The sequence below is a fragment of the Mobula birostris genome, chromosome 11 (assembly GCF_030028105.1).
Source record: "Mobula birostris isolate sMobBir1 chromosome 11, sMobBir1.hap1, whole genome shotgun sequence".
Classification (NCBI taxonomy): Eukaryota; Metazoa; Chordata; class Chondrichthyes; order Myliobatiformes; family Myliobatidae; genus Mobula; species Mobula birostris.
In genome coordinates, this window is record NC_092380.1 from 62,937,546 (window position 1) to 62,964,000 (window position 26,455).

Below are 26,455 nucleotides of genomic sequence, written 5' to 3' on the forward strand. Positions count from 1 at the left end.
TGAAGGGAATAACCACAGTGCTGTTCAACAGGGAGATCTACGAAATCTGACCAAGCAGTCACCATATGTTTGTTTTTAACTCTTCCAAGCTAAAATTAATTATTTGAAGATGTACCTACATCTAAAGATTCTTTTTTCCCAAAGAATCCTAATTTGAAGAAATGGTTTACTGAGAAAACTTACAAGGATGTTGCCAAGACTTGAGGACCTGATTTATAGGGAAAGATTGAAAAGGTTAGAAGTTTATTCCCTGGAGCAAAGAAAAATGAGGGAAAATTTCATAGATGTATATAAAATTATGAGTGGGATAGATAGGGTAAATTGCTGCAACTGAAATTGGGTAAGACTAGAACTAGAAGTCATGGATTAAGGGTGAAAAGTGAATTGTTTTAAGGGGAACATGAGGGGAATTGCTTCACTCAGTGAGTGGTGAAAGTGTGGAACAAGATGCCAGAGGAAGTGGTGAATGCGGGTTTGATCTCAACATTTGAAAGAAGTTTGTATAAGTACATGGATGGGAGGGGTATAGGGGGTATGGTCCAGGTGCAGTTCAATGGGACTAGGCAGAATAACAATTCAGCACAGACTAGATGGGTCTGTGCTGTAGTGTTCTATGGCTCTATGATAAAGTACAGGGGAAATGTGAAAATTTCTCAATAATCTACAAAAAATTTATTGTTATGTCATCTATCTGGAAATAAATAACCAGGGAGTACCCAAATAAATTTACTGAATATATTTTTAATAAAAAACTCCAAGTATTAGAGACAAACTATGATGGAAATCTAAATAAATACTATGATACTGCCCACCCATAAATATAGAGTACCTACAATGGAATAAATTTTTCCAAGTGTCCTACAGAAATGAAAATAACCAATGGAGGAATAAATAAAAAGACAATTCTCAAAGCAAAATCTTAAGAGTCCAGGCTTCAACCTCTCTGCTCTTTGACACTTCCAATGACCCTTCCCCGAATATCTCAAAACATAGCATTCTAGGAGGCTACCGACATTTATTCTGTGGACTAAATGGAAATTGACTAGGCGCTGTTATCCATGGAACAAACCTACAGTGAGCATATTCAGAAGTGACAAAAATTGCTCTTGTTGCAATTAAAAACACTTTGTTGAAGATTTTTAGTCTGCAACTAAATTACTTTTAACTTTCTATTCACAATATTCCTGCAACTAACTGCTCAAACATTCTCGCATCTTTGCCCTGCTCAAATCTTCCTATTCCCAGTTCTCATCCATATGATCCGTCTCATCATATGGATGAGAGCTAGGTGGTGGCTTTATCATGCAATGCAAAAATAATTCCTGGCTTTAGTACTGTTTTAAAATCCTCTGCATCTTAACCTTCAAGGGTAAATAATTCCACTTCTTTAACACTCTCTCATCTTCCTTCACTGAACTTTTGTCCACGAGATCCACCTCTTGCTTCCTCAATTTATTTAAACTAGAGAAAATACCAATTTCCCTCACAACCTTTCACGTTGGTTAATTTTGTTAACACTTTGCAGAAGGTTCCCCTAATCTTTCAAATCAGCTGTCATTGCATCCTCTTTTCAGAACAACTTCTTAAAAACATGCAGCCCATTTCTAACCTCACTTTACTTACTAAAGTTCCTGCACTGTCATCTCCAAGGATTCTGCCCATCCTTCCAAAATCTCCATGTTTGAATATTTCCAAACAGACTTCCAACCCTGCCAAAGTACCAAAGCGTATTTACCAAGATCAAGTTCAAAGTTAATTTATTATTAAAGTATGTACATTACCATATACAATACTACCTCGACATTCATTTTCCTGCAGACATTTACAGGGAAAGAAGAAACAGACACAACAGAATTTATAAAAGTTATACAGAAAAACTGGCAAACAACTTAAGTACAAAAGATAAACTGTGAAAATAAAAAATAGTACTGAGAACATGAGTTGTAGAGTCCTTGAATGTGACTCTGCAGGTTATGGAATTTGTTTAGTTATTGTGAGTGAAATTACCCACATTGGTTCAAATTCCCTCTAATATCAGCTCCTGCCACAAACTCCAATCCATTGTCACTGATTCAACTTCGCCCCCCCACCCCCCGAACTCCAGTATTAGAGACTAATGTACAGTTTTTGGGAACTTAGTGTCATATTTGATGAATGATGAATTTCCATACATCACTACTGTACCCAGTAGGCAAGGCAACATCTTTGGAAAAGAGTAAACAGTCGTTTTTTTTAACTCTTTTCCAAAGATGCTGCCTGGCCTGCTGAGTTCATCCAGCATTTTCTGATGGGTTGCTTTGGATTTCCAGCTTCTGTAGATTTTATTGTGTTTGTGAGTGCTGTACCTCAAGGTTCCACACTTCCTTACAACACCAAAGGCAGACATTCAGCTCATTAAACCTAAGGCAGCTCAGATCAATCAATACCATGCCCCCCCACTAATTTTCCCTGTCACCTACTCTTCCCCCAAAGCTGTATAATAATGTAGCTTCATTGCTGAGACTAGTGGTATTGCTCCACCCAAACTTGACTGTTCCAATCCACTCCTAGCTGTGGACAGAATCTATATTATACCCTTTATAAACTTGGTGTTATTTAAAAATCTTACATCCAGCTCCTAATTTTATTTGCACTAGTGCAATACAGTAGCTCCTAGTTACATCAATGCAAAACATCAATTTCAACACCTTCCCTATATCTCTCAAATGACAATCCTTTGATGCCTATTCTCACTCAATTTTGACCTTAATCACTTAAAATTTTATTATTGGAGAATTTTGCCTTTAGTTAACAATGCCTAAGCTTTAGAATTCTCTATTATTTTAAGGTATTCTTCAAAATCTACCACTTTGACCAAGCTTTTGGTTATATGCCTTAACTTTCTAGATGCCAAATTGTGTCTGCTTTTATGATCAACATGTGATATGTTGTTATGAAAGCAAAATATAGAAGATGCTGGGAATCTAAAGTAAAAGCTTAATGCTAAAACTATTCATCAGGTTAGAAACACAGAAAAACAAATGGACTTAACTCAAATGATGGTCAATTGTCAGAACTTAAAATATTAGAGAAACATAAATTAAAGGGCGAAGGAGAATACAAACACAAAATAATCTGCAGATGCTGGGGTCAAAGCAACACTCACAACATGCTGGAGGAACTCAGCAGGTCGGGCAGCATCCGTGGAAAAGATCAGTCGACGTTTCGGGCTGGAGCCCTTCGTCAGGACTCCTGATGACGTGTCCTGACGAAGGGTTCAGGCCCGAAACGTCGACAGATCTTTTCCACGGATGCTGCCCGACCTGCTGAGTTCCTCCAGCATGTTGTGAGTGAAGGAGAATACAGGTGACCCCCATTTTCCAAACGTTCACTTTTCGCTAACAGGTGTTTTCACTGTTACAAAAAAAGGCAGCGTGCGATAAAAGGCAGCGCACACCCGAACAGCCAAGCTCCTCCCCAGAACTGCATTCTAGCCGACGTGCTTTATCTCGATTTATTTTGTGCATCCGTTAGCAAGATAAGTTCTAAGGTATCGGGAAAGCCTAAAAGAGCTCGTAAGGGTGTTACACTTAGCGTAAAACTAGACATAATTAAGCATTTCGATCGTGGTGAACGAAGTAAGGACATTGTCCGCACGTTGAACTTGCCTGCGTCCACCATTCGCACTATTTATACGCAGAGAGAAAGAATTTTGAAAGTTGCCAATGTTACCGTTGGTTCTGCTCGTAGCAAAGTGGTCTCTTAGTCGGCATCCAATAATGGATAAAATGGAAAGTCTATTGCTTGAGTGGATTGATGAGTGTTCCATTAAGTTTTCTTATACTTAAGGAGAAATCAGTCAGTCTTTTTAATAAGCTGAAACAGAAAGCACTGGATGATGGTGATGAAAGTGGAATTTAAAGGTATTCATGGGTGGTTTGATCGGCTTCTGAGGCAAGGGCAGCTTCATAGTTTAAGCAGTGGTTCCCAACCTCCAGGCCACCGACCAATACATTGCCGCGGAGGACGCAGTAGTGCAGCAGTAGTCAGAACATACCCAGCACGTCTTTAAGAAAAAAGTCGAAATAAACAAGCTAATTAATTAGGTGCCGCCCGGCACGTAAATGTCGGCCCAGATCAGAGGCAATTGCCGATTACGTCAGGTGGTTATTCGTATAAACAAGTGTTTAACTGTGACAAAACTGCAATTTATTGGAGTCTTCCCAATTCTGGTAAGTGAAACTACACTGTACATACATTATTTCTACTTTATATAGGCTGTGTATTTTTATGTATTATTTGGTAAATTTTGGCAGCTTCATAGCTTAAAGGTTACTGGAGAGAGTGTTCCTGCTGACAGCGCTTGCGCCGTGTTTTTGCCGAGAGCGCTTCCGTAAGATTTTCGCTGCGCTAGACAGTGCTGCAGAAGAGTATTTCTACTTTATATAGGCTGTGTATTTATCATATCATTCCTGCTTTTACTATATGTTACTGTTATTTTTGGTTTTACATGTTACTTGGCATGAGTTTGTAGGTTATTTTTTGGGTCTGGGAATGCACAAAATTTTTTCCCATATTAATAAATAGTAATTGCTTATTCACTTTACGACATTCTGGCTTACGAACCGTTTCATGGGAATGCTCTACCTTTGGATAGCGGGGGAAACCTGTATTTAGAAAAAGAGGTTAAATAACAAAAGGGGAGATGGTTCAAAACAAAATAGAATGGATCAAGTTGAAAAAGAACACCTCAGATATGAGCAAAATAACAGAATTTCTGAATTCAGTGTAGAGCCAGAGCATCTTATCACAAGAGCAGATGCTGCTTCTCAAGATTTACATGGAGTTTCACTTTATTTTATTTAGAGATACAGCCTGGAATAGGCCATTCCAGCACTTCAAGCCTCATCACCCAGCAATCTCCAGTTTAGTCCTTAACTAATCATGGGATGTTAACAATAACTAATTAACCTACTAACTGATAGGCCTTTGTACCATGAGAAGAAGCTGAGGACCAGGAGGAAACCCATACATTCCACAGGGAGGGCATACAGACTTCTTACAGATGATGTCAGAATTGAACTCCAAAGCCCCAAGTTGTAATAGGATACGCTAACTGCTACGCTACCATGGCATCCACAGTGAAAGCGTTGAAAGCCAAGGAAGAGGCTAGGATATCAAAGTGACAGGGAGATTAGGATAGTTATTACAGACTGAATAAATTACTTGACAAAAATACTTCTCAACCAAGAAATCGCTTTAGTACAGTTGACTGGACATCCGACCGTATTAGTTCAATTTTGCACTTTTTCTAACTTCACATAACCACAAAAATATTATCCTTCTAAATTCACCGTTGGGTTCAACAAATTCAGATAATGCTCCAGCCTCCACTTATACTCATCAGGGACCACTTGCTTTACTTGTTGCATTTCAACTTCCTTTTGCTTCATCTTCCTATTGTATAGGTCATTCCATTTATCCCATTCTCCATACCAAAACAAAACTGGCCACTGTAACTACAAATTTACCATATCTAATCATTTACACTTTTTAAATTAAAGATCAATAACGTTAGTTTTGAATTCTCCTGGACCATTATTGTTTGCTGTTGTTAATTATTACAACTCTGCACATCATATTTGTGATATATTTAGAAATTTATCTCATAACTAATACAGCCATTTGTTAGTTAATTAAATTTCCTTTCAAACAAGGAAACTGACCACTTTTTTTTTCATTTTCACTTCGAGATTCTTTTTAATTACAGCTGTCCCCCACTCCATGATTTTTTTCAAATAAATAGTTGGAAACAAACATTATTTCAAATAAAACAATACATAAACTGGCTTAGCATATACAAAATGCTGGACAGGCAGCATCTAAGGATAGAAATGCACAAGCCAAACACTGCTCTTTCTTTCCAATCCTGATGAAGGGTCTCGGCTTGAAACGTCGACAGCTTATTTCTTTCCTTAGATGCTGCATGACATGCTGAAAACCTCCAGCATTTTGTTTGTGTGCGCGTCTTACTCAACATTTCTAGCATCTGCAGCGTCTTGTGTCCCTATAAACTGGTTTGCCTATCACCTTAGAACGCAGTGACAAATTAACTTTATTTGCAATTAAACATTAATTCCGTAAATATCAAGTAATGAAACAATTATCGGTGAGTTGTGCATCTCCTGATTGCTTCGTAGGTTGCCGCGGCGTCTCTTTCTGAAGTGTATTAGATGTTGTGGCTAGGCCCTATTAAAGGCCTGATCCTACCAGCCCAAACCCACCATTTCTTACCCCCCCCCCCCGGTTTCTTCGCCGGGCAGAGTAAATGAGTAAAACAGAAGCCCAAGTTTCCTTTCACGGTGAGAATATTTACCGGTAATGCAGGCATTCACCGCAGTCGGTTTCTGCGCTGTCACAACATAGTTGTAGGACATGGTGGCGGTTCGTGCTGAAGCGATAGCAGCTTCCCAGCCTAACTCTGGTAAACGCGCTCCTCCACCTTCGCGCTCCCGCCGCCCACATCACGTGTCGGGGGAGGGTTCGCAGCGACGACTGCGGCGTGCGGCCTTGCCGCCTGGCCGCCGCCATATCCCGCTGTATCATTCTATCGCTCCGCCGTGGCTTTTCCCTTTGCCTCGGGTCGATGTAAGCCTTCAAGGGGAAAAAAAATCGAGATGAAGAATGATTGTATTTCAGTGGTGCAGGTAGTTCAGCAATATATGGAAGGCCTATATCATGGCTTCTTACATATGTATGTATGTATGTATGTATGTGTGTGTGTACACACATGAGGTTTATGTTCCAAAGTTTCAGGTGACATTATCAAACAAGGTGCAGGTACTCACATCTGAGGTGGTTGCCATCATTTTTGCCTTGGAATGGGTCGGTGAAATACAATCTTACTATGTACTGTACTTCTGTGCTCTGATTCGTTCTTGGTTTTAACATCCATTGACACAGGTATTTCAAAATGTAGGCCATGCATTCCGTTTTTTGAGATTGTTGAGGCTGCAGGCGTCTATTTCACTTTAACAAAGTGATTAGGTAAGGAGGTGAAATTATTAAGAATCATAAGGAGTAAGTACGAATTGGCAACAACATCTCCACAATCGCCATCAGTGCAAGTTCACTACAAGGCTGCAAGCTTAGCTCTCTGCTTTACTCACTTTATACCACTTAATGTGTGACTAAGTACATACAGCTCCAGTGTCACATTTAAGTTTGTTGACAAAATCACTGTTGTTGGCTGAATCAAAGGTGGTGACATATCAGCATACCATAGGGAGATTGAAAATCTGGTTGAATGGTGCTACTACGCAACAACCTCTCACTCAAAGTCAGCAAAACCAAGGAGGTGATTATCAATTACAGGAGGAAGAAGACAGGTCCATCAGCTAGTCCTTATTGGAGATAGGAAGTGGAGAGGGTCAGTAACTTTAAAATCCTTTTAGAGATTGTTGTGTATCCAGTTCTTATGGGCCCCTGCCCATGTTGGGGTTGAAGGAAACGAGGTGGCAGACATTCTAGCCAAACAGTCACTTAAAATTAAGGATATAAATGGAGTTATGACTTTGCATAAAGGGGAGGTGAAAGCCATAATATAAAAAGGCTATTCGACCCCTAAGGCATCAAAGTTGGGATAAGAAAAAGAAAATTCAGCATTTGTATAACATTCAGAGGATGGTGGGAAATCAACTGGGAGATGAATTTAAAAGGAGGGAAGATATTATGCTTGCATGTTTACGTATTGGACATACTAGGCTGAATTATTCCTTGTTCAGAATTAATATGTGTGATTCTGGCATTTGTAGGGAGTGAACTTGTAAAGAAATGGTGCAATGTATGTTTGAATGCAATTCCTATGAAGTGCAAAGGAAACATTTTAATTGCTGAATTGAGATCAATGCTGGAAATCCAAGGCAACACACACAAAATGCTGGAGGAACTCAGCAGGCCAGGCAGCATCTATGGAAAAGAGTAAATAGTCGATGTTTCGGGCCAAGACCCTTCATCAGGACTGGAAAAAAAGATGAGGAGTCGGAGTAAGTAAGTGGGGGAGGGGTGAAGTAAAGAGCTGGGAAGTTGATTGGTGAAAGAGACACAGGGCTAGAGAAGGGAGAATGTGATAGGAGAAGGGAGAAGCCCATGAAAGAAAGAAAACCTGACTGTAGCTTCATCATGACCGTAAAGGAGGCCATGGACTGGCATGTTAGAGTGGGATTGGGAAGTGGAATTAAAATGGGTAGCCACTGGGAGATTCCACTTTTTCTGGTGAGTGGAGTGTAGGTGCTTAGCGAAGCGGTCTCCCAATCTGCATTGAATCTCATGGATACACAGGAGGCCACACCCGGAGCACCAGATACAATAGATGATCCCTGCAGACTCATAGCTGAAGTGTCACCTGGAAGGACTGTTAGAATCCTGAATGATAGTTAGGGAAGAGGTGTAGGGGCAGGTGTAGCACTTGTTCTGCTTGCAAGGATAAGTACCAGGAGAAAGATCAGTGGGGAGGGACAAATGGACAAGGGAGTTGTGTAGGGAGCGATCCCTGCGGAAAGCAGAAAGTGGGGGACCGGGAGGGAAAGATGTGCTTAGTGGTGGGATCCCATTGGAGATGGTGGAAGTTGCGGAGAATTATGTACTAGACATGAAGGCTGGTGGTGTGGTAGGTGAGAACAAGAAGAACCCCATCCCTGGTGGTGTGGAGGGAGAATGAGGTGAGGGCAAACGTGCGCTAAATGGAAGAGATGTGGTTGAGAGCAGCGTTGATGGTGGAGGAAGGGAAGTCCCTTTCTTTGAAGAAGGAGGACATCTCCTTAGTTCTGGAATGAAAAGCCTCATCCTGAGATCAGATGTGGTGGAGACGGAGGAATTGAGAGAAGGGGATGGTGTTTTTACAAGTAACAGTGGGGAAAAAGTATAGTCCTGGTAGCTGTGAGAGTCTGTGGGTTTATAGTAGACATCAGTAGATAAGCTGTTTCCGGAGATAGAGACAGAGAGATCGAGAAAGGGGAGGGAGGTGTCGGAAATAGATCCAGGTAAATTCAAGGGTAGGGTGGAAGTTGGAGGCAAAGTTGATGAAGTCAACGAGTTCTGGATGGGTGCCGGAAGCAGCACTAATATAGTCGTCAATGTAGCGTAGGAAAAGTTGATGAGTGATACCAGTGTAAGCCAGGAATGCAGACTGTTCCACATAGCTGACAAACAGAAGGGCATAGCTGGTTAACAATTTACCTAAGTTATAACCTTGGAACTTCAAAGTCAAAGTGCGTATACATTACCATATTCTACCCTGATAATCTTTTTTGCAAGCATTTACAGGAAAATAAAGAAATACAATATGAAACCCCCTGGTTTCCTTGGCTGCGTAAGGCTGGGGAAGACAACCTCTGGCCCTGCCAACCTCATGAGATTGAGGTGCCCTCCCACTCCAAACCCTTGTTTGTGTGGGTGCTGTGTAATTTTCTACCCTGTTACAAATTATTGCCACAAAATAACACAGTACACTGCATACGATTAAAAGATTTAAATAGAATAGTACAGCACAGTACAGGCCCTTTGGGCCACAATGTTGTGCTGACCCTCAAACCCTGCCTCCCATATAAGCCCCCACCTTAAATTCCTCCATATACCTGTCTAGTAGTCTGTTAAACTTCACTATTGTATCTGCCTCCACCACCGACTCAGGCAGTGCATTCCATGCACCAACCACTCTCTGAGTAAAAAACCTTCCTCTAATATCCCTCTTGAACTTCCCACGCCTTACCTTAAAGCCATGTCCTCTTGTATTGAGCAGTGGTGCCCTGGGGAAGAGGCACTGGCTATCCACTCTATCTATTCCTCTTATTATCTTGTACACCTCTATCATGTCTCCTCTCATCCTCCTTCTCTCCAAAGAGTAAAGCCCTAGCTCCCTTAATCTCTGATCATAATGCATACTTTCTAAACCAGGCAGCACCCTGGTAAATCTCCTCTGTACCCTTTCCAATGCTTCCACATCCTTCCTATAGTGAGGCAACCAGAACTAGACACAGTACTCCAAGTGTGGCCTAACCAGAGTTTTACAGAGTTGCATCATTACATCGCGACTCTTAAACTCTGTCCCTCGACTTATGAAAGCTGACACCCCATAAGCTTTCTTAACTACCCTACCCACCTGTGAGGCAACTTTCAGGGATCTATGGACATGTACCCCTAGATCCCTCTGCTCCTCCACACTACCAAGTATCCTGCCATTTACTTTGTGCTCTGCCTTGAAGTTTGTCCTTCCAAAGTGTACCACCTCACACTTCTCCGGGTTGAACTCCATCTGCCACTTCTCAGCCCACTTCTGCATCCTATCAATGTCTCTCTGTAATCTTTGACAATCCTCTACACTATCTACAGCACCACCAACCTTTATGTCATCTGCAAACTTGCCAACACACCCTTCTACCCCCACATCCAGGTCGTTAATAAAAATCACGAAAAGTAGAGGTCCCAAAACAGATCCTTGTGGGACACCACGAGTCACAATCCTCCAATCTGAATGTACTCCCTCCACCACGACCCTCTGCCTTCCGCAGGCAAGCCAATTCTGAATCCACCTGGCCAAACTTCCCTGGATCCCATGCCTTCTGACTCTCTGAATAAGCCTACTGTGTAGAACCTTGTCAAATGCCTTACCAAAACCCATATAGATCACATCCACTGCACTACCGTCATCTAAATGCCTGGTCACCTCCTCAAAGAACTCTATCAGGCTTGTTAGACACAATCTGCCCACACAAAGCCATGCTGACTGTCCCTGATCAGACCATGATTCTCTAAGTGCCCAGAGATCCTATCTCTAAGAATCTTTTCCAACGGCTTTCCTACCACAGACGTAAGGCTCACTGGTCTATAATAACCCGGACTATCCCTACTACCTTTTTTGAACAAGGGAACAACATTCGCCTCCCTCCAATCCTCCGGTACCATTCCCGTGGACAACGAGGACATAAAGATCCTAGCCAGAGGCTCAGCAATCTCTTCCCTCGCCTCGTGGCGCAGCCTGGGGAATATTCCATCAGGCCCCGGGGACTTATCCATCTTAATGTATTTTAACAACTCCAACACCTCCTCTCCCTTAATATCAACATGCTCCAGAACATCAACCTCACTCATATTGTCCTCACCATCATCAAGTTCCCTCTCCTTGGTGAATACCAAAGAGAAGTATTCATTGAGGACCTCACTCACTTCCACAGCCTCCAGGCACATCCTCCCACCTTTATCTCTAATGGGTCCTACCTTCACTCCTGTCATCCTTTTTTTCTTTCTTCACATAATTGAAGAATGCCTTGGGGTTTTCCTTTACCCTACTCGCCAAGGCCTTCTCATGCCCCCTTCTTGCTCTTCTCAGCCCCTTCTTAAGCTCCTTTCTTGCTTCCTTATATTCCTCAATAGACCCCTGATCCTTGCTTCCTAAACCTCATGTATGCTGCCTTCTTCCACCTGACTAGATTTTCCACCTCACTTGTCACCCATGGTTCCTTCACTCTATCATTCTTTATCTTCCTCACCGAGACAAGTTTATCCCTAACATCCTGCAAGAGATCTCTAAACATCGACCACATGTCCATGGTACATTTCCTTGCAAAAACATCATCCCAATTCACACCCACAAGTTCTAGCCTTATAGCCTCATAATTTGCCCTTCCCCAATTAAAAATTTTCCTGTCCTCTCTGATTCTATCCTTTTCCATGATAATGCTAGGATGCTGAGAGCTTGGATACATACATGGCTGGCACCAGGGCTGGAATGTATTCTCAATATTCCTGGATTTCAGTGCTTTAAAAGGGATAGAGAGGGCGGAAAAAGGGGAGGAGGGGTGGCATTACTGGTCAAGGATACTATTACAGCTACAGAAAGGGTGGGTAATATAGCAGGATCCTCTTTTGAGTCAGTATGGATGGAAGTCAGGAACAGGAAGGGAACAGTTACTCTATTGGGGGTATTCTATAGGCCCCTTGGTAGCAGCAGAGATACAGAGGAGCAGATTGGGAGGCAGATTTTGGAAAGGTGCAAAAATAACAGGGTGGTTATCATGGGTGACTTTAACTTCCCTAACATTGATTGGCACCTGCTTAGTTCCAAGGGTTCAGATGCGGCAGAGTTTGTTAAGTGTGTCCAGGACGGATTCCTGTCACAGTATGTGGACAGGCCGACTAGGGGGAATGCCATACTAGATCTAGTACTAGGTAATGAATTGGGTCAGGTCACAGATCTGTCAGTGGGTGAGCATCTGGGGGACAGTGACCACTGCTCCCTGGCCTTTAGCATTAGCAAAAGATTATATTGATGAATCTTAATTTGACTAAAGGGTTAGTAAAGAAAAGAACAAAACAAATGAAAAGGGCTCATTTTAATGAAAGAGTCAAATGTGCAGAAGTTGGAGCTCAAAGTTTCTCCATAGTCACTGATCCTTAATCAAACTTGCTGCTGGCTTTGTGGAATCATGGTCCCGCTCTGGGTCAAATCCTGCGACTCTTCTCTCCTGCATCTTCCCTCTTCATCTCCTCTCCAACAAAAGCCCCCAAGCCCAACCTTAGTGTCCCTACCAGAGAAGCCTCCCCTTAATTCGACCATCCTAATTAGATGGCACACATTTCTCCTCATCACTTCAACAATAAGCTGAAAACAGGACAGACAGCTCTTATAGAACTGCTAAATGAGATACATACAGCATAACAGTAAGAATATGAACCAGGGCATTACAAATAGAATTTGTGAAAAGCTATATATAAACAAAACCAATGTGCAAAACAAGACAAATTTTGCAAATTAAAAAAAAACACTGAGAACATGACATGTAGAGTCTTTGAAAGTGAGTCTGTAGGTTATATAATCAGTTCAGAGTTGTGGTAAGTGAAGTTATCCACACTGGTTCAGGAGTCTGATGGTTGTACGGTAATCGCTGTTCCTGAACCTGGTGGTGTGAACCTAAAGCTCCTGTACCTCCTGCCTGATGGTAGTAGTGAGAAGAGAGCCTGACTTGGATATTGAGGGTCCTTGATGATAATGCTACTTTAATGTGGCAGCGCTCCTACATGCCAATTTGTCACCATCTTTGGTTCAGCCAGCAACCGTATCAGCAGGTGTAAATGCAACATTGGAGCTATACTTAGCCTCACAGTCGTAAATATAAAGTGAGTAGAGCAAGGGGCTAAGCACACAGCCTTGTGGTGCTGATGGTGATTCTGGAGGAAATATCGCCAATCCATAATGACTGAGGCCTACAAATAAGGAAATCAGGGATCAAGCTGCACAGGCTGGTATCAAAGCTCAGGATTTGGAGCATAGTGATGAGTATTGAGGGGGTGATACCCTTTAATGCTGATCTGTAGTCAATGAGCATTCTGAAGTATGCATCTTAATATCCTGTGGTTCCAGAGTTGAGTGAAGGGTCACTAAAACGGCATTTGCTTTGACCTGTTATGACAGTAGGCAACGGCAAAAAAGGTAAGTTGGAAGTGTAATTATAAAAATCAAGATGGCATACAAGCAACGCACACAAAATGCTGAAGGAACTTGTTTGGAAAAGAGTACAGTTGACATTTCAGGCCAAGATCCTGGAGGACAAGGAATCTGAAGACAATTATGAAATTCACTACCTAATAGTGCAGGTTATTACAGCCATTAACAATACAAAATAAAACACTGCTATTTATTTCTAGAGGGATAGATTTGAAGAACAGCCAAATTAAATTTGTTTGGAATATTGGTTAGGTAACACTTTGGGGTATTGTGAATCGTTCTAGTCTCCATATACTGTATTTAAAACAGGATATGGGCCACTAGAAGAGTACCAAAATTACTCAATGGACTTTAAAACGTTATCACATTAGTACAATTAAACTAGTCCAAACACAGAAGGAAATATTCAGTGATAACTTATTCAACTGGTTTCCTACAGTGTTTATTCTATCCCTAAATAACTATCTGATGAGCTTTTGAGCTGCAGACCTACAGGCTAGATTTTCAGTTTTTACAGTGAAGTTATCCACACCAGTTCAGGAGCTTGGTGGTTGTCAGGTAATAACTGTTCTTCAACCTGGTGGTGTAGGATCTAAGGCTCCTGTAGTTCCTGCCCAATGGTGGTAGCGAGAAGTGAGTATGGCCTGAATGGTGGGGGTCCTTGATGATGGACGCTGCTTTCTTGTGGCAGCACTCCATGTAAATATACTCAGTGGTGGAGAGGGCTTCACCTGTGATGGACTGGGCTGTATCCACCACTTTCAGTAGACTTTTCTGCTCCTGGGCTTTGGTGTTTCTATACTAGACCATGATGCAACTAGTTAGTATACTCTCCACTCTGCATCTTTCGACTGACAAAGGGTCTCGGCCGGAAACGTCGATTGTACTTCTTCCTATAGATACTGCCTGGCCTTCCGCGTTCCACCAGCATTTTGTGTGTGTTGTCCATATTAGTAGACATGCTTTTGTCTCCTCTACAGTTTTTTTTTGTTCTGAAATTCAATCCTTAAAAATTCATGCAATTCGCTTCATTCTGACTTGTCCTTTATGTTTTTTTTCTATTATCTTCCTCCAGCTAACAGAGACCTTGATGTCATTCAGAATTATCTTGAGCGTTATAGATAATAGGCAAGTGTATTTCTTAGAAATTTTAGCTTATTCTTCAATTTCTTCCTGTCAGAAAGGCATGATTATATGACCCTTTCATGATTCTGTTGCAAAGACAATTTGGCATCATGATGATAGACCTTCCAGAGTGAAAAAGTTTTCAGATTTTTCTTGTTGGTTGATCATATAGAGAAACGTTTGGATTTACACTAAATGCTTGTTATTATAAATGATCAACTGACAGAAATAAAATCCAAAGAATGTGGATTGTTCTGAAGGAACAGCAGAACAACAACAGACATTATCAATTTATTCCCTTCCCGTCATTAGAAAGTAAAGTTCCTGTAATAGTGACAGTCCAATTACAAGCTTATTTTAGTTGGAAAATTTGTTCATATGAATTTCACATTATAAACTGCAACAATTTGCCAATGCAGGAAATTTTTAGTTCACAATGAAACCCTGTAATTTAATCATAAGTTAAAATTACACTAACTAAATTAAGTTCCCTATTGGATCAGCAGGTCTGGGTTGAAGGCTGCAAATTGCAATGGTTTGTTTTATCTTGTCTGTGTAAGTTGTGACTGACAAATATGATGGAACAGTAATTCCTCATTAAAAGTTTGCAGGATAATGTAGGCGCCATTGCATTGTTTTCTTGCAGATGTCTCAAGCTCCACCTCTGAGCTGAAAGCATCATGCTGTTGTTGACCTGAATGTATGTTCACAAAGCACTGCCACGTAGGTACACATAAAAATAGCCAACAATTTTGGACAAATCTGTTTAATAATCATTACAGTGTGGTTCACAATACAAACGTGCCAGGGTTTCATTCTGAAGACTTACTATAGCTTCCTCCACAGCAATTCCAAATCACAAGATCTTGAACAAAACTAAACAAGTAATCAGGCTACTAATTTAAATTAATTTACAGGATCCAATATGGCTGATAAGAGCAGCATTTAATATAAATCCTTAATTCCATTTGAGAAGGTTGTGGTGAACTGCTTTTTTTGTTATTGAACAACTGCAGACCTTTTCAGAATACTGACCAAGCACTGATGAAGACTGTAATCATTTAGCATGGTGTGCAATTTGATTGGGCAGGTAAAGCGGGGAAAAGATAAGGGAGAGAATCTAAGACAACTGCAATACTATATATAACTCTTTGTCTTCCTTTATGGTAAATATTGTGCAGCTGGATGCTGATGTTCAAACTAAGACAAGACAGTTTCCTAACTTCTGGAGTGAATACCTAAACTAGTATCCAGACTTTTGGAATGGTCTTCTTAGATTTCAGTTATCAAGGCTGTAATTGCATCCATGATTCAAAGCCTACAGAAATCCATTTATTAATGTTTTATTCAAAGGAAAACTTTCCCAACATTACAGCACCTCTTCAGTATAAAGCTGAGTTTAAAGTGATAACCTTACTTTATTAGTTGTTTTTTTTCTAAACTGTTAAACCTATTTGAAAACAGTAATATGTTTTACCTATCTAAATTGCAATTTATTCTCTCACACAACCTTACTGGTATTTCTTCAGAATTTAAACTTCTTTTGCTCCATATACATAATCATTTACATTCTTTCTCCTTCCCACTTCTTCATAAAATCATATCACTTAGTGGTACTGTCCACATTTGTGCTCTGATGTGCTCTTCACAACAGTTTGAACTTGGCATTACTGAAGCTACTTCTTAGATTTACCTTATCTTCTCTAGGTAATCTATCTAAGTCCTTGTGAATTAAGATAATACTAAGATTTACTATTTCTTGTCACCACAATAAACTTTTATTGCAATGTAATTAATGTTCTGCAGCTATTGATTATGTGAGTCTGAAAATATCTGGTTCTTTCTAAAATCTTTTTGTGCATGTTTCATTGAAGCTTTTTAAATCACATTGAAACAACTTTTCCCCCTCAACATACATCCTAAACAAAAATCATCTGACTGATCTGTTTGTTTCTCTTTTAATTACTTCACTCAAACTTCCATTCTTGGTGTTCATTTATCGTAAACGACCATATACAGCAATATATGAGAATCATTTTTGTGGTACCTCCAATGTGCCCTAGAGGATGCATAACATAGAAACATAGAAAATAGGTGCAGGAGTAGGCCATTCGGCCCTTCGAGCCTGCACCGCCATTCAGTATGATCATGGCTGATCATCCAGCTCAGAACCCTGTACCAGCCTTCCCTCCATACCCCCAATCCCTTTAGCCACAAGGGCCATATCTAACTCCCTCTTAAATATAGCCAATGAACTGGCCTCAACTGTTTCCTGTGGCAGAGAATTCCACAGATTCACCACTCTCTGTGTGAAGAAGTTTTTCCTAATCTCGGTCCTAAAAGGCTTCCCCTTTATCCTCAAACTGTGACCCATCGTTCTGAACTTCCCCAACATCGGGAACAATCTTCCTGCATCTAGCCTGTCCAATCCCTTTAGGATTTTATACGTTTCAATCAGATCCCCCCTCAATCTTCTAAATTCCAACGAGTATAAGCCTAGTTCATCCAGTCTTTCATCATATGAAAGTCCTGCCATCCCAGGAATCAATCTGGTGAACCTTCTTTGTACTCCCTCTATGGCAAGGATGTCTTTCCTCAGATTAGGGGACCAAAACTGCACACGATACTCCAGGTGTGGTCTCACCAAGGCCTTGTACAACCGCAGTAGTACCTCCCTGCTCCTGTACTCAAATCCTCTTGCTATAAATGCCAGCATACCATTCGCTTTTTTCACCACCTGCTGTACCTGCATGCCCACTTTCAATGACTGGTGTATAATGACACCCAGGTCTCGTTGCACCTCCCCTTTTCCTAATCGGCCACCATTCAGATAATAATCTGTTTTCCTGTTTTTGCCACCAAAGTGGATAACTTCACATTTATCCACATTAAATTGCATCTGCCATGAATTTGCCCACTCACCTAACCTATTCAAGTCACCCTGCATCCTCTTAGCATCCTCCTCACAGCTAACACTGCCGCCCAGCTTCGAGTCATCCGCAGACTTGGAGTTGCTGCATTTAATTCCCTCATCCATGTCATTAATATATATTGTAAACAACTGGGGTCCCAGCACTGAGCCTTGCAGTACCCCACTAGTCACTGCCTGCCATTCTGAAAAGGTCCCGTTTATTCCCACTCTTTGCTTCCTGTCTGCCAACCAATTTTCTATCCACATCAATACCTTGCCCCCAATACCGTGTGCTTTAAGTTTGCACACTAATCTCCTGTGTGGGACCTTGTCAAAAGCCTTTTGAAAATCCAAATATACCACATCCACTGGTTCTCCCCTATCCACTCTACTAGTTACATCCTCAAAAAATTCTGTGAGATTCGTCAGACATGATTTTCCTTTCACAAATCCATGCTGACTTTGTCCGATGATTTCACCGCTTTCCAAATGTGCTGTTATTACATCTTTGGTAACTGACTCTAGCAGTTTCCCCACCACCGATGTTAGGCTGATCGGTCTATAATTCCCTGGTTTCTCTCTCCCTCCTTTTTTAAAAAGTGGGGTTACATTAGCCACCCTCCAATCCTCAGGAACTAGTCCAGAATCTAAAGAGTTTTGAAAAATTATCACTAATGCATCCACTATTTCTTGGGCTACTTCCTTAAGCACTCCGGGATGCAGACCATCTGGCCCTGGGGATTTATCTGCCTTTAATCCCTTCAATTTACCTAACACCACTTCCCTACTAACATGTATTTCCCTCAGTTCCTCCATCTCACTGGACCCTCTGTCCCCTACTATTTCCGGAAGATATGTCCTCCTGAGTGAAGACAGAACCAAAGTAATTATTCAATTGGTCTGCCATGTCCTTGCTCCCCATAATCAATTCACCTGTTTCTGTCTGTAGGGGACCTACATTTGCCTTAACCAATCTTTTTCTTTTCACATATCTATAAAAGCTTTTACAGTCAGTTTCTATGTTCTCTGCCAGTTTTCTCTCATAATCTTTTTCCCCTTCCTAATTAAGCCCTTTGTCCTCCTCTGCTGAACTCTGAATTTCTCCCAGTCCTCAGGTGAGCCACTTTTTCTGGCTAATTTGTATGCTTCTTCTTTGGAATTGATACTATCCCTAGAGCTGATTAAGTACACGTTCTCCTCAGCTTGCAAACATCCAAGTTTTGTATGACTCATACATACAAACAAGCATTTGGAATACCAGCAGAATAGATTTGCTGGCTGCAGCAGGACTGTGAGCATCTTCTGGCATGTGGAAACTCACTTCAAGCCTCATTTCCAACATGTGAATTGTTTGGGTTACACGGTGTATGTAACAAGTACAAGTCAGGAACAGACCCCGTCATAACCTGCAGCAGACCGGTACATATAAAATGTCATAATCATTGTCTATAAAGTGCTGCAGCCAATTTGTACATAGCTCCCATTGATAACAACACTTGCTATACAATTTGTCAGAGATGTTCATTGAGGTTAAATTTTAGCTAAAGCCCAATGATTATACACCTGATTCTCATTAAAAAGGGGATATTTTTCATCCATGGAAGTTTAATACTTAAATAAATAACTTGTATATTTTACCACTGCTATGTTTGTGCAAAGGCCAAGAATGGCATCTGGAGAGAATTGGATGCAACTGAGGCCAAGGCAAGTTCAAGGGAGAACCAGCAAGGGAAAATTCCCTTAAGATAACATCAGCCTGTTCAGTAGATGACAGGTAATTTGCATCAATGGGGCTCAGGCAGGTGAGACAAATCTACACTTTGGATGTTCAGTGTGGAATGCAGAGTAACACACAAAAGATACTGGAGGAATCCAGCAGGTCAGGCAGTATCTATGGAAATGAATAAACAATCAACATTTTGGGCCGAGACCTTTCTTCAGGAAACTCATTAATTTTGTTTTAGCTTGTTTTATTTATGAGATGTGTACCTAAATAAATGCAAAACGCAAGGACGGGTTACACCTAACCCCGAGGTGGACCAGTGCTCTTGTGGGCAGGTTTGCTTGAGCTGTTGGTACAGTTTAAGCTAACTTGACAGGGGAATGGGAACTGGAATGATAAGGCTGAGGGTGGGGCATTTGGTAGACAGGCAGATGCAGTGTGTAGTGAGACTATGAGAATGGACAGGCAGATGATTGGGCAAAATTGCAGTCAAGTGCTGAATTGAGTTGAAGCGTAACTTGGGGGCAAAATCGAAAAGGGTGATGAATACAGGACAGAAGGTGTTATATTTGAATGCACACAGTAGACAAAATAAAGTAGATGATCTTGTAGCACAGGTAGAGATTGGCAGGTTTGACTTGGGCATCACTGAGTTCTGGCTGATAGAAGATTGTAGTTTGCGCTTAACTTCCAAGGCTACACATTTTATCAAAAGTACAGGCAGGTAGGTAGAGGGGTTGGCATGATTCCGTTGATAAAAATCTTAGGAGGAGGTGACATTGGATTGGAAGATGTAGAATCCTTGCAGTAGAGTTAAGTAACAGCAAGGGTAAAAAGACCCTGATGGGAGCTACAGTGTATGCAGGTGTCCAAACATTAGCCAGGATGTGGGATGTAAATTACAATGGGAGATAGAAAAGCCATAGAGTCAGAGAGAAGTACAGCACAGAAACAGGCCTTTCAGCCCATCTATTCCATGCCGAAACCATTTAAACTGTCCACTTCCATCGATCTGCACTGGGACTGTAGCCCTCCATATCCCTACTATCCATGTACCTATCCAAACTTCTCTCAAACATTGAAATCGAGCTTGCATACAGCACTTGTGCTGGCAGCTCATTCCACACTTTCACAACTCTCTGAGTGAAGTGCTCCTCATGTTCCCATCAAACTTCTCACCTTTCAACCTTAACTCATCACTTTTAGCTGTAGTCCCTCCCAACCTTCATGGAAAAAAAACGCTTGCATTTACCCTATCTATACCCTTCATAATTTTGTATACCTCTATCAAATCTCCTCTCAATCTCCTATGTTCTAAAGAGTACAGTTCTAACCTATTCAACCTTTCCTTATAACTCAGACTCTGGCAACATCCTTGTAAATTTTTTCTGTACTCTTTCAACCGTTTTTACATGTTTCCCATAGGTAGGTGACTAAAACTGCACAGAATACTCCAAATTAGGCTTCAGCAACATCTTGTACAACTTAAAACGTAACATCCCATCTTTTGTATTCAGTACATTGATTTATGAAGGCTAATGTGCCAAAATCTTTCTTTACAACCCTATCTACCTGTGACACCACTTACAATGAGTTATGGCGAAAAACCAGAAATTAAGAAGAACATTGAAGGTCCAAGTATTTTAAAATCTGAAGTTCGTAATGCAATAAATAAGATGAAGAAAGGAAAGGCAGCAGGTCCTGATGAATTAGTAATAGAACAAATTATTGCCCTTGAAGATTATGGAATTGAAAAACTTACTGATTTAATCAATGACATTTATGAGACTGGAATAATACCAGAAGAGATGAAAAAATCAGTATTTAACACTCTTCCTAAGAAACCTGGAGCAATAAAATGTGAATCACATACGGCCATAAGTTTAATGAGTCATATCACTAAGGTACTTCTAAGAATTTTGATGACAAGAGCTAAAAGTAAGATACAAGCTGAAATAGGTAAAGAACAATGTGGTTTTGTGAAAGACTAAGGTACAAGAAACGCGATATTGATGAAAAGGATACTATCAGTACGAGCTATTCAAGTGTAAAAAGATTGTTTGTTTTATTGACTACACAAAAACATTTGATAAAATGAAGCACAATAAGTTATTTGAAATATTACAGGAAACTCTAGATCTAGATTCGAAAGACCTCCGCCTAATCAGAAATCTGTACTGGGAACAAACTACCGCTGTAAGAATAGATGGAGAAGTGAGTCAGTTTACAAAAATCAAGACAAGCGTTAGACAAGGGTGTGTTTTCTCCCCTGATTTGTTTAATGTGTACAGTGAAACAATATTACAAAAAATAGACATCTTGGGAATCAAAGTTGGCGGTGAAAACATCAATAACTTCAGATATGTGGATGACACTGTTAATTGCAAGTACAGAGGAAGAACTACAAAACTTAATTGATATAGTTGTTGAAGAAAGTGCAAAAATTGGTCTATCTATCAGTCGCAAAAAGACAATGTATGGTGATATCCAAAAAGAAGGAGAATCCTATCTGCAAGCTGAAAATAAACGGGGAAGACATAAAACAAATACGGAACTTTTGCTACTTAGGAAGCTGGGTGATATCAGATGGCAGGTGCGACATGGACATCAGAAGAATAGGGATGACAAAAGACACCTTTACGAGAATGAAGAGTATAATGACTAACACTAAACTACGGCATGACAACCCGCCTCAACTGAAATATTACGTTTATCCAGTTATGTTATATGGATCGGAATTGGACAATATCTAGTAACATGAGGAAACAAATTGAAGCAGCAGAGATGTGGTTTTTGAGAAGGATGCAAAGAATATAATGGACAAAACGTATCTAACGAGGATGTCATGAACAAAGCAAGCACAAAATGAGAAATAATGCATGAGATCATGAAAAGGCAACGTAGCTTCATTGGACATGTAATTAGGAAAGAGGAGTTAGAATGCACGGTAATTATGGGAAAGATTGAAGGGAAGAAAGCAAGAGGAAGGCAAAGGCAAAAGATGATGGAGACAGCAGCCAGAGAACTGGAAATGAATACCAATGAATTGTTCCACTTGACCCAAAACAGGAGTGTGTGGGCCATGGCAGGCAAAGCTCAATCTGGGCATGGCATCTGTTGATGATGATGATGATTCCCAGATCCCTTTGCTCTACCACAGTGCCCTACCGTTCACTGTGTAAGACCTACCCTGGTTAGTTCTACCAAAGTGCAAAACCTTGCACTTGTCTGCATTAAATTCCATCTGCCATTTTTCAGCCCATTTTCCCAGCTGATGCAGATCTCTCTGGAAGCCATGATAGCCTTCTTCACTGTCCACTACACCCCCCCCCCCCCAACCTTGGTGTCATCCGCAAATTTACTAATCCAGTTAACCACATTATCATCCAGATTGTTGATATAGATGACAAACAGCTAAGGACCCAGCACTGATCCCTGCGGCACACCACTAGCCACAGGCCTCCAGACAGAGAGGCAATCCTCTACTACCACTCTCTGACTTCTCCCACAAAGCCAATGCCTAATCCAATTTACTATCTCATCCTGAATGCCGAGTGACTGAACCTTCTTGACTAGCCTCTCATGTCGGAGCTTGTCAAATGCCTTACTGAAGTCTATGTAGAGAACGTCCACTGCATTTCCTTCATCCACTTCCTGATAACTTCCTCAAAAATAACTTGATAAGATTAGTTAGACATAACCTACCACACATTAAGCCACGTAGACTATCCTTAATCAGTCCATGTCTATCCAAATACTTGAATATCTGGTCCCTTAGAATATCTTACAATAACTTTCCCACAACTGATGTCAGACTCACCAACCTATAATTTCCTGGTTTATGTCTAGAATGTTTTTAAACAGCGGAGCAGCATTGGCTATTCTTCAATCCTCTGGTACCTCTCCTGTTGCAAAGGATGTTTTAAATATCTCTGCTAGGGACCCGGCAGTTTTTGGACTTGGCTCCCGTAGGGTCCAAGGGAATACATTGTCAGGCACTGGAGATTTATCGACCCTGATTTCCCTCATGACAGCAAACTCCTCTGTAATTTGTACAGGGTCCATGACGTTAATTTGCTTCACTTCTATAGAATGTATCCGTCTCCCGAGTAAATACAGATGCAAAGAATGCATTAAAATCTCCCCCCCCCCCCCCCAATCTGTTTGGCTCCTCACATGGATTACTATTCTTAGGGGATCAATTTTGTCCCTTGCAATCATTTTGCTCCTAACATACCTGCAGAATTCCTTAGGATTCTCCTTCACCTTGTCTGCTAGAGCAACTTCATGCCTTCTTTTAGCCTTCCTGATTTCTTTCTTAAGTGTTCTCTTGCATTTCTTGTACTCCACAAGCATTTGTTTCTACTTGCCTATACCTGCTATGCACTTCCTTTTTTCTCTAAACCAGGGCATCAATATCCCTTGGAAATCAATGTTCCCTACACTTGTTAGCTTTACCTTTTATTCTGACAGCCACATCCAGGCTTTGTACTCTCAAAATTTCATTTTTGAAGGCCTCTACGTACCTCATCGCCAGAAAACAGCCTGTCCCAATCCACACTTGCCAGATCATTTCTAATACCATCAACATTGACCTTTCTCCAATTTAGAATCTCAACCCGCAGACCAGACCTATCTTTCTGCATGTTTACTTTGAAGCTAATGGCATTGTAGTCACTGGATTCAAAGGTCTTCCCCAACACAAACTTCTGTCACCTGCCCTGTCTCATTCCTTAATAGCAGAACCAGTATCACATGCACTCTCGTTGGGACTTCTATATCACATGCTCTCTCATAGGGACTATGTTACAATAGTCATGGGGGATTTCAATATGCAGATAGATTGGGAAAATGTGGTTGATGCTGGATCCCAAGATAGGGAATTTGCAGAATGCCGAGATTTTTTTTAAGAGCAGCTTGTGGTTGAGCCCACTAGGAGAAAGGCAATTCTGAATTGGGTGTTGTGTAATGCAGCAGATTTGATTAGGGAGCTTAAGGTAAAGGAACCCTTTGGAGTCAGTGATCATAATACGATAGAACTCATTCTGCAGTCTGAGGAGAGATAATGCTAGATGCATCAGTATTACAGTGGAGTAAAGAGAATTACAGAGGCATGAGAGAGGAGCTGGCCTAAGTTAATTGGAAGGGAACTCTGGCAGATGTGACAGCAGAACAGGAATGGCTGGAGTATCTGAGGGTAATATGGAAGCTGAAGGATAGATACCAAAGATCCTAAAGATGAAGAAGAATTCTAAAAGGAGAGTGAGCCACCTGTGGCTGACAAGGGGAGTCAAAGACGACATAAGAGGAAAAGAGGGGGCAAATGGTATAACAAAAACCAACAGAAGGCAACTAAAAAGCCATAAGGAGAGAAAAGAAGAAATACGAAAATAAGCTAGCCAATAATATCAAGGAGGATACCAAAGGTTTTTTTTTTCAGATATATAAAGAGTAAAAGTGAGGGAAGACTGGATATCAGACTGCAGGAAAATGACACTGGACAGGTAGTAATGGGGGACAATGAAAGGGCAGACAAATTTAATAAGTATTTTGTTTCAGAAATTTGATTGTGTCAGGGGTCAGTAGTGAGTGTATTTGCTCTTTCTAAGAGAAGATTCTTGGGAAACTGGAAGGTCTAAAGGTAGTTAAGTCACCTGGATGAGATGAACCCCAGGGTTCTGAAGAGGTAGCTGAAGAGATTCCGGAGGTATTAGTAATGATCTTTAAGAATCACTAGATTCTGGAATGATTCCAGAGGACTGGAAGATTGTAAGTGTCACTCCACTCTTTAAGAAGGGAGGGAAGCAGAAGAAAGGAAGTTATAGGCCAGCAACACACATCAAAGTTGCTGGTGAACGCAGCAGGCCAGGCAGCATCTCTAGGAAGAGGTACAGTTGACGTTTCGGGCCGAGACCCTTCGTCAGGACTAACTGAAAGAAGAGCTAGTAAGAGATTCGAAAGTGGGAGGGGGAGGGGGAGATCCAAAATGATAGGAGAAGACAGGAGAGGGAGGGATGGAGCCAAAAGCTGGACAGTTGATTGGCAAAAAGGATATGAGAGGATCATGGGACAGGAGGCCCAGGGAGAAAGAAAAGGGCAAAGTTAGATGCAGGGCCAGTAAAAATAGGCAGGAGCAAAGTAATAGGTACGATGGGGCAGGTAGTTTTAAGTGTGTGTATTTTAATGGTAGGAATATTTTGGGTAAAGATGATGAACTTAGAGCATATATCAGTACATGAAATTATGATACTGTGGCCACTACAGAGACTTGATGGAGAAAGGGACAGGAATGGGTGCTTAATGTTCCGTGGTTTTGTTGTTTTAGAAAAGATAGAGAAGGAGGTAAAAGACCAGGGGAAGTTGCATGACTAATCAGGGAGAATCTTACAGCTGCACTCAGAGGGGACATAATGGAGGACTTGTCCAATGAGTCTATATGAGTGGAACTCAAAAATAGGAAGGGTGCAATCACTTTGATGGGATTGTGCTACACAGTCCACAATAGCCACCGGGATATCGAGGAACAGATATGCAGGCAGATTAAGGAAAGGTGTAAAAACAAGAGGGTTGCTGTCATGGGGGATTTCAACTTCCCTAATATAAACTGTGACCTTCATAGAGCAAGAAGTTTAGATGTTAGGTGCATCCAGGAGGGTTTCTTAAATCAATCTGCAGATAATACAGCAAGACGAGGAGGCTGTACTGGATCTGGTGTTGGGTAATGAGCCTGGCCAGGTGACTGACTTTTCAGAGTGGGTGAGCAGTTAGGGATCAGTGACTGCAATTCCTTAAGTCTTAAGGTAGCTATAGATAAGGTTGAGCATGGACTTTGTGGGACAGTATTAAACTGGAGCAGGGCAAATTACAGGAGCATTAGACAGGAACTAGGAAGAGTTAATTGGGAACGGCTGTTTTTGGGCAAGTCCACATCCCACATGTGGAGTGTGTTTAAAGACCAACTGCACAAAGTATAACATTGGTATGTTTCAGTCAGAAGGAAGGACAATGATGGCAAGATAAGAGAACTTTGGATGCCAAGGGAAGTGATGAATTTAGGCAAGAAGAAAAAAGAAAACTATGTAAAAAGCTTTGGAAACTCAAATTAAACAACGTCCTGGAGGATTATAAAGAAGCCAGAAAAGATCTCAAGAAGGGAAATAGTAAAGCCGGGGGGGGGGGGGTGCGTGAAAAGACTATTAAACCAAAAGACATAGAA

General features: G+C 41.1%; 2 protein-coding genes across 2 annotated transcripts in view; one reads left to right on the plus strand and one right to left on the minus strand.

Moving 5' to 3' along the window:
- ddb1 (damage-specific DNA binding protein 1) overlaps positions 1–6,491 on the minus strand; it is a 77,989-nt gene extending 71,498 nt beyond the window's left edge. The window contains exon 1 of the mRNA XM_072272344.1: positions 6,356–6,491. Coding sequence (XP_072128445.1) covers positions 6,356–6,416 — 61 coding nt within the window. The 5' untranslated portion in view covers positions 6,417–6,491. The remainder of the gene's footprint in view (positions 1–6,355) is intronic.
- A 49-nt stretch (positions 6,492–6,540) lies between these two features.
- The window catches only part of armc7 (armadillo repeat containing 7), a 66,182-nt gene continuing 46,267 nt past the window's right edge, over positions 6,541–26,455 (plus strand). Inside the window, exon 1 of the mRNA XM_072272347.1 lies at positions 6,541–6,686. The gene's annotated coding sequence lies outside the window, so the exon portion shown is untranslated. The remainder of the gene's footprint in view (positions 6,687–26,455) is intronic.